The sequence below is a fragment of the Homarus americanus genome, unplaced genomic scaffold (assembly GCF_018991925.1).
Source record: "Homarus americanus isolate GMGI-L3 unplaced genomic scaffold, GMGI_Hamer_2.0 scaffold59942, whole genome shotgun sequence".
NCBI lineage: Eukaryota > Metazoa > Arthropoda > Malacostraca > Decapoda > Nephropidae > Homarus > Homarus americanus.
The window spans coordinates 12,903-21,835 of NW_024744468.1; the positions used below are offsets into that span (position 1 = coordinate 12,903).

At 46.1% G+C, this 8,933-nt stretch overlaps 1 protein-coding gene across 1 annotated transcript; it reads left to right on the forward strand.

The window, feature by feature from the left end:
• Window positions 1–6,679: 6,679 nt before the first annotated feature.
• Window positions 6,680–7,894, forward strand: LOC121877921 (uncharacterized mitochondrial protein AtMg00860-like). The gene is made up of 2 exons (XM_042383882.1): window positions 6,680–6,782; window positions 7,281–7,894. Exons 1-2 carry the CDS (start codon window positions 6,680–6,682, stop codon window positions 7,892–7,894), a joined length of 717 nt encoding a protein of 238 aa, XP_042239816.1.
• Window positions 7,895–8,933: the final 1,039 nt, after the last annotated feature.

Genomic DNA, 8,933 nt, shown 5'->3' on the forward strand with positions numbered 1-8,933 from the left:
AGGGGTGTACCTGGGAGTGTCAAGGGTGTTCGTGGGATTGTCTGAGGTGTACCTGGGAGTGTCAGATGAGTACCTGGGAATGTCAGAGGTGTATCTGGGAGTGTCTGGGGTGTACTTGGGAGTGTCAGAGGTGTGCCTGGGGAGTGTCAGAGGTGTACCTGGGAGTGTCAGAGGTGTACCTGGGAGTGTCAGAGTTCTACATGGGAGTATCAGAGGTGTACCTGGGAGTGTCTAAGGTGTACCTGGAAGTGTCTGAGGTGTACATGGAGTGTCAGCGTTGTACCTGGCAGTGTCAGCGGTGTACTGGAGTACCTGGGAGTGTCAGAGGTGTACCTGAGAGTGTCAAGGGTGTACCAGGGAGTGTCAGGGGTGTACCAGGGAGTGTCAGTGGAGTACCTGGGAGTGTCAGGGGTGTACCTGGGAGTGTCTGAGGTGTACCTGGGAGTGTCAGAGGTGTACATGGGAGTATCAGGTGTAGCAGGTGTGGGAGGCCAGTGGAGTACCTGGAGTGTCGGAGGGGTGTACCTGGGAGGTCTACAGGTACCTGGGGAGTCTCCAGAGAAGTACCAGCGAGTGTCACAGAGGAGCACCTGGAGTGTCAGAGATGTACCTGGGGAGGTGAGATGTACCTGGGGAGTGTCTGAGGTGTACCTGGGAGTGTCAGGTGCTCACCTGGGAGTATCAGAGGTGTACCTGGGAGTGTGCTCCACAGGCCCTGAAGTGTCTGAGGTGTACATGGAGTGTCAGCGGTGTACCTGGCAGTGTCAGCGGTGTACTGGAGTACCTGGGAGTGTCAGAGGTGTACCTGAGAGTGTCAGGGGTGTACCAGGGAGAGTCAGGGGTGTACCAGGGAGTGTCAGTGGAGTACCTGGGAGTGTCAGAGGAGTAACTGTGAGTGTTAGAGATGTACCTGGGAGTATCAGGGGTGTACCTGGGAGTGTCAGAGGTGTACCTGGGAGTGTCAGAGGTGTACCTGGGAGTGTCAGAGGTGTACCTGGGAGTGTCAGAGGTGTACCTGGGAGTGTCTGAGGTGTACCTGGGAGTGTCAGAGGAGTAACTCTGAGTGTTAGAGGTGTACCTGGGAGTATCGGAGGTGTGCCTGGGAGTATTGGAGGTGTACATGGGAGTGTCAGAGATGTACCTGGGAGTATCAGAGAAGTACCAGCGAGTGTCAGAGGAGTACCTGGGAGTGTCAGAGATGTACCTGGGAGTGTGAGATGTGTACCTGGGAGTGTCTGAGGTGTACCTGGGAGTGTCAGAGTTCTACCTGGGAGTATCAGAGGTGTACCTGGGAGTGTCTAAGGTGTACCTGGAAGTGTCTGAGGTGTACATGGAGTGTCAGCGTTGTACCTGGCAGTGTCAGCGGTGTACTGGAGTACCTGGGAGTGTCAGAGGTGTACCTGAGAGTGTCAGGGGTGTACCAGGGAGTGATAGGGGTGTACCAGGGAGTGTCAGTGGAGTACCTGGGAGTGTCAGGGGTGTACCTGGGAGTGTCTGAGGTGTACCTGGGAGTGTCAGAGGTGTACATGGGAGTATCAGGGGTGTAGCAGGGAGTGTCAGTGGAGTACCTGGGAGTGTCGGAGGTGTACCTGGGAGTGTCGGAGGTGTACCTGGGAGTCAGGGGTGTGTAACTGCAGGTGGAGGTGCTGGGAGTGTCAGGGTGTGCCTGGGGTGTCAGGGTGTGCCTGGGGAGTGCTGGTGTACCTGGGATTGTCAGAGGTGTACCTGGGGTTGTCAGAGGTGTACCTGGGAGTGTCTGAGGTGTTTTCTGGGGTGTCAGGGGTGTACCTGGGAGTGTCTGGGGCGTACCTGGGAGTGTCTGGGGTGTACCTGGGAGTGTCTGAGGTGTACGTGGGAGTGTCTGAGGTGTACCTGGGAGTGTCAGGGGTGTACCTGGGAATATGAGAGGTGTACCTGGGAGTGTCTGGGGTGTATCTGGGAGTGTCTGAGGTGTACCTGGGAGTGTCAGAGGAGTACCTGGGAGTGTCAGAGATGTATCTGGGAGTGTCTGGGGTGTACCTGGGAGTGTCAGAGGTGTACCTGGGAGTGTCAGGGGTGTACCTGGCAGTGTTAGGGGTGTACCGGTGTAATGGTCATGATAAGAGCTAACCTGAAAACCTTAAGGATTCATATTACGCTCAAACGTCCACAAAACCTTCCGAGTCCCCCAGTGGAAACGTCCCCCGTTTTCTCTGTTTCCCCCGCCTTTGTCTATGGGAGCAGACGCTGTGTGCTGGGACCTGTTGCCATCCATTCCTTTGTAATCAATTTAATTCTGCTTTCGATAGCTGAGTCAGAGCATTGTTAGTGAAGATAATAGTAGAGAATGAAAATGAGTTCATAGTCTCAATTTCAACGTCAGAGGGTACCGTAAATTAATTCATTGGAATAGGAGTAGCTGGACTCCCTGGTCTGGTTTGAGTGAGGGCACGCGGGCATTTTAACCGTTAGTAAGTGCCCGTCCCTTCATCCATACAGGTATGCCATTCCACGCTGTGTTGTAATTTGCCCTTCTTTAAGTGATTTGACCCAATTGATAGTTGATTGTGCAAGTGTTACAGTAACGTAGTTGATATGCTCTGAGTAAAGTCATATTTACGTCTTTAACGTCCCCTGAAACGTGTTGTTGTTGTCACCGGTTAGTAAGTGCCCGTCCCTTCATCCATACAGGTCCCTAACGCAGCCTAGGCCGTGTCTGTAGGGTGGATGTTGTATCCACTATGTCTGGGGACATGTCCGAGGTCCAGTAGGATCAGTTACCTTCGTGAGACCCGGCCGTCAGACACTTCAGACCACCTATAGCCCCCATAGCTGGCTCGTCTGGCCCTAACGCTCGGTCCACGAGGTGACCCTGGACCACCAAGCCACACACCACTACCAGCCCCCATCATTGGTGGATGAATGTCTACCTCAGTAGGGCTATATTTGTGTGGTGGAATTAACCCACTGGGATCTCCAGAGTTCGTCAGATAGTACTCCATGGTGGCTGGACCCCATGGCTGTTGCTTGAGTAACACACCTGACGACTGAGTGTTGTAGTGGCAGTTGCCCTAGTATGTATGGTGCTAAGTGACTATCATAGTTGTGCTATTGAGTATGTCCACCCAGTAGGGTTGGAAGGGTATTGAATATGTCCACCCAGTAATGGTGTGAGTATGTTGAGCCTGAGGGCCTAGTAATAGATTTCGTCTGTTAGTACAAACCAATTCTTTCTTCTAATTTCATATTCATGTTTAAATAAACTTTGTATTTGTATAATTGTGTATATTATTTACCTACAGTATTTACCGTTATTTCTTCCCTATTGCTTGATACTATCATTACACCTACCCACGAGCCTCCTATCGTCACGCTACCAATGGTGATATATAAGAGTAAAAGGAAGTGTTACTGGTACACAGGCCCTCATGAAGGGTGGCAGTAGCAGCCCTCATAAATGGTGGCAGCTCAAGCCCTCATAAATGGTGGCAGCTGGTGAAATGAACATAGTATCGAGTTGGGAGGAATGACTGTGATACTGTAGTTTTTAACTGAGTTATAACCATTTCTCTGTACGGGTATTTAATAACCATTCCACTGTAACTAATGAGTATTTCAGATTGCTAATGATTTTGTTCCATATTTTTCCGAGGTACAGCTTTTTGTGGTGGTTTGCAGAGAGAGTGAAATAAGTTCAAAGAAATACCTTGGAGTTAGGTTAGAAAAAGTCTTGTTTAAAGTAAAAGGAAACCTGCAACAATAACTTGTAGAGTGTGAATAAGGTTCATTAATATTGGAAGAATTTTGATATGTAACAATCTGCCCAAATTTTTTTTCTGTTGTTAACTCAGTATTACTTACAGACAGTGAATACATGTTTGGGCCGTGGCACTAGTTGTGAAATGTTTCCATCGTGGGAGTGCCCAGTGTTTTAATTCTGAGTGCTAACAGAAGCATTGCACTATATGCAAAGGTTAAGTGGATGCTAATTCTGTACTTGTCATATTCTTTAGTTATGTGTTAGGTAGGATATATATTCCATTTACTTAATATCTCGGGGCATTTTACAGTTCCTACTATTAATATTCCTATGTATACGCTATAATTTTAAAGTTATTTTAACCAGGTGCTAACGGGTCATTATTTTGTGTAACGTATGTTATGTGAACTCTAATGCCAGTATACTTTCAGAATACAGTATTATATATGTGAGGACCTTATGGTGATACGGTATATGGAAAATGTTATACAAGTGTATGGACCCAGAATTGTGAGTACGGAAATTCGTGAAGTGTTCACGCAGTGTTGCACCATACTGAGTCTGTGAATGGCAAAGTGTCTAAGTGAATTTTGATGCCATAATATTATCTTTGGGGAGATTAATAATCTGAACAGTAGTTTGAATAGTTGATGCATGGAGTGTTAGTCGTATTGCAGAAAATCAGTACCAGTCCTTGGGTCTTGAGTGAGCCCTGTGCATGTATCGTATTTAAAGTGGGTTATAGTATTGATTTGTTGTAACACAATGGCAGATGCTAACGCAAATAAGGGGACCATGACGGCCAAAGCCGCTGTTGATTTAGCAACAGAAGTCCAAGCTCTTCGGGCTAAACTCGCTGAGTCTATGGATACGATAAGGAGACAACAAGCTTTGCTTGATGAACGGAGGGAAGAACCGGCTGTACCTACTCGTCCTGCCGTGGTTCCACTTTTGCCCCCCCCTGCCATGGTTCCACTTGTACCTCCTCCTGCCGTGGTTCCACTTGTACCCCCTCCTGCCGTGGTTCCACTTTTGCCCCCTACTAACGATATACCCAGCCGACCTCCTGGTCCCCATTACCACCAATACGTTCCGAGGCTGTCCTTGGACGACCTCGTTGGTCTTAACACAGACAACATCTTAACTAAATTCTGTAAGAGAGTAGAATATTGCGCAGTTAGCTCACGGGATAGATGGTATGTAGCTACCGACCGCATGGACCAGCAGATTGAAGACATGGTCCAAGTAGAACTCGGCACCGATGAGGAAAATTGGGATAAACTTAAAGCCACCTTGCGGAAGTTGTTTGTGAAACCAATCCCTCTGGAAGTTGCCTGGCAGGAATTTGCGAGGTTAGAGTACAATTTGGAAGATGATCCCCGGCGCTTTTTGGGCCAAGTTAAATCAGTTCTCACAACCATTTTCCGCCGGTATGGGCCCAGGGAAGGTGAAGAACAAACTTTGAAAGATAAATTGTACCAGAAACTGCCAGAACAGTTGAAAGAGGAGTTGATATCCTATTATTCCCCTTGTTGTCCAGTAGACACGATGGCCGAACAATTGGAGAAACTCCGACATATCTATCTGCGAAGTAACAGAACTGGGTATCCTGGTATCCGCCCAGTTCACAAGCATGCGACCCAAGAACTTCCCATAAGTGAAAGAGCCAGTCGGGCCGAAGGTAACGTAACAGGAGGAGCTTGGGGTACCAGTAGTAAGCGAGATCAACACGCGGTAGCCTTATTTGAAAGTCCTCGTAAAAGGTTAGTTGGAAAGCGACAGGGACCTTACTGTCCATATTGCCGAACACCGAATCATGATACTTCTACTTGCCCCTTAAATCCACCCCCACGTTCATGTTGGGATTGCTTGGAAGTAGGATGTCGGAGAAACAGTCAACGCTGCCCTGGACGCGCCAACCGTCGGCACTATCCAAAATATTGACATAAGCGGGTTCCTTCCAATGTGTCTCCTTGCATTTGGTTTACTGTAAATGAACGTGTCTGTCTTGCTTTAATAGATACAGGTAGTGAAGCCACCTTAATTCAGGAGAGCCTAGTAAAAACTTTGAATTTGCAACCCATCAAACCTTGTAAAGATAGATACCAGGGTGTTGCGGGAGATGAGCTAAAAATTAAAGGTAAAGTAGTCATAACAGTACAAGTAACCCCCCAGTTGCAAGTCAGACACCATGCTATTGTGGTGGATGATAAGTACTTTAATGCAGAATTGCTATTCGGAGCAGATCTCCTTGGTAGATTTAGAGTAACCTGGGAACGTAAAAGGAAACTTTTCATTTGGGCAGGCCAGTCACATGAATATGGGAAAGTAGTAATGAGAGATCACATGCAAGGAATCAAATGCGTCAATAGATTGTCATTAAAGCCCGATGTACCTTGTCCACCACAGTTGAAGAGTCTCCATATTGATGGGAAGACTATTGTACGAGGCCACCATGCACCGATCTTATCCATCAAGGTGAAAGTAGAGATAGGTCAAATTCTGAGCATACGATTCACGCATAAAAGTTTCAACCAACAACCAGAGATATGTGTTAGAGTACAGCCAGATTCACGTATATATTTGCCAGTAAGTAATTGTACCGATAAATCAGTGTATTTGAGAGTTGGCACTGTCATTGGCGAATATGAGTTAATCCCAGAGGAGATAATCTCGTATGTTGACACTAAGGGAAATCACTTGGGACATATTCAACAGGTCTATGACAAATTGTGTAAAGTAAAGTCTTCAACTGAATTCTCCCTTTGTGCACCGCATCACCTAGCCATTCAAACAGAAGGGGAGAGGAGATCGTCAAACCAAGTAAAAGTAAATGTAGGTGCTGATCAGAGAGTACCCTCCTCTGACTGTGTAATTTGTGCCGGAATTCCCAACGGTACAGTAAAGAAGGTAAGACATGTCCAAGAGATTTCCAACAGTATGATACCGGAATGTGACGAAGTAAAAGGCGGAACCACTAGACAAGAGAAGTTGAATGAGTTAATTAGAAACCAACCGTGGAACCATCTAGACCGAGAAATGCGTAAACGTTTGCGGAAAGTAATTCTAGCTCATGATTCCTTATTTGTTTTAGGACCACATGAAATTGGGTCAATTGCTGGTATACCCGCTAACATTCAGCTCGCCAACCACAATCCTGTCCGAGGACCACAGTATAGACACCCAGAGAAAGCAAAAGAAATAATTAAAGAAATGATAACAGATATGAGGGATCGTAATATCATTGAACCATCGACTGCCGCCTGGTTATCCCCCATTGTTCTGGTAACAAAACCCAACGGTTCAAAGCGTATGTGCTTAGATTTTCGAGCGGTCAATAAGCATTTGAAGGTCGACATACAACCCTTGCCACGAATTGACGAATTAGTAGAGAAAGCTGCAGGAAATAAATATTATGCCACATTAGATTTGAAGGATGCATATTATCAGGTCATCCTTAACGACAGCAGCCGAGATCTAACAACTTTTAGCGATGGGTACAATCTATGGAGGTTCACACGCCTTCCGTTTGGGCTCTCAGCTAGTCCTGCCGTTTTCACGCGAGAAGTAAACCGAGTATTAGCTCCATTAGCAGTTGAAGACTGGGTACGAAACTATCTTGATGATGTAATAGTATGGGCTCCTGACTTCCCCCCCACCTTGTTGCAGAGACTCACCAGAGTATTTGAGAGATTTGAAGAGATGGGTATTAAACTAAACTTGTCTAAATGTCAATTTGGCCATAAGCAAGTTAAATTCTTAGGACATGTAGTTTCAGAGAGAGGCATTGAGCCTGACCCAGAAAATGTCCAGGCTTTGACTGATTGTAAACCCCCAACTAATGTTAAACAAGTCCGCCAATTTTTGGGTATGTGTGGATTTTACCGTAAACATGTTCCCGAGTTTGCCAAAGTAGCTTACCCCCTCACTGAATTAACGAAACAGACTGTTGATTTTGCATGGTCAAATGAGTGTCAAGACGCATTTCAGAAGTTAAAGCAAGCACTAGCTTCATACCCAGTTCTTGTCAAGGCCGATATTTATAAACCCTTCGAACTGCATAGTGATGCCAGCAATTTCTGCGTAGGCGCTTCCCTTAATCAGATACAAGAAGATGGCTCTTTACGACCAGTGGGTTATTTTCTAGAAAGTTAAAGCCGGCGGAAACTCGTTATTCCACCACCGATAAAGAAGCGTTAGGCATTGTATTAGCGTGCAGGTTCTTCCATCATTTTCTTTGGGGTACGCAGTTTACAATTAAGACAGATCACCAACCTCTAACCTCCGTCTTTAGAAAGAAAACCAAAAGTCAGCGAATGAACCGTTGGATCTTAGAAATGAGAGATTACGCTTATAACATTGAATATAAACCCGGTAGAGCTAATGTAGTGGCTGATGCATTAAGTCGACCAGTCAGAACCTTGAGAAAAGTCATGCACGACCATGTTGCCGCTCAATTTCCCACACTAGAAGGTTTCACACAGGCAGACTTTGGTAAAGAACAACAAAAAGAACCCAGGTGGCAAGAGTTAAAACGGTATTTAGCAGGAGGTAACATTCCGCAACATAAGTACCCAAAGGCCACCGTTGATAGCTTTGAAGTAATAAATGGAGTATTGTACCTAGTAAAAGAACAACTCGATAAAGCATTGAAGTATTGTCTCGTAATCCCGCAACATTTACGTAAAGCCGCATTAGAGTTGGCGCATGACAATGCCACCTCAGGTCATTTAGGACGGTGGAAGACCATCACCCGAGTAGCTAATTTGTTTTATTGGCCTAACTATCGTAAAGATTGTGTTGATTATGTAGCATCATGCGAGACGTGTCAAAGGTTCAAGGGAACTAAAGGACTTACGCAACGTTGGCAAGAATTACCAGTCGTAAGCAAACCACTAGAACGAATTTCGGTGGATTTGACTGACATGCATTCCGGGATCAATGATTACCGATATGTGTTAACGATCATAGATCATTACTCAAGGTTCGTTAACTTCTATCCATTGCGCACGAAGACAACGCAAGAAGTTACCCGTGAATTTGAAAAGTTTGTTAATGTCTTCGGTAGTCCTAAAGTAGTGATTGCGGATAATGGAGGAGAATTTACTGCGGCACAATTCAGGGAGCTCTGTCAATTAACTAACATTCAAGTGTATTTTACCTTGCCTTACCACCCCCGAGGTAACAGTATCAC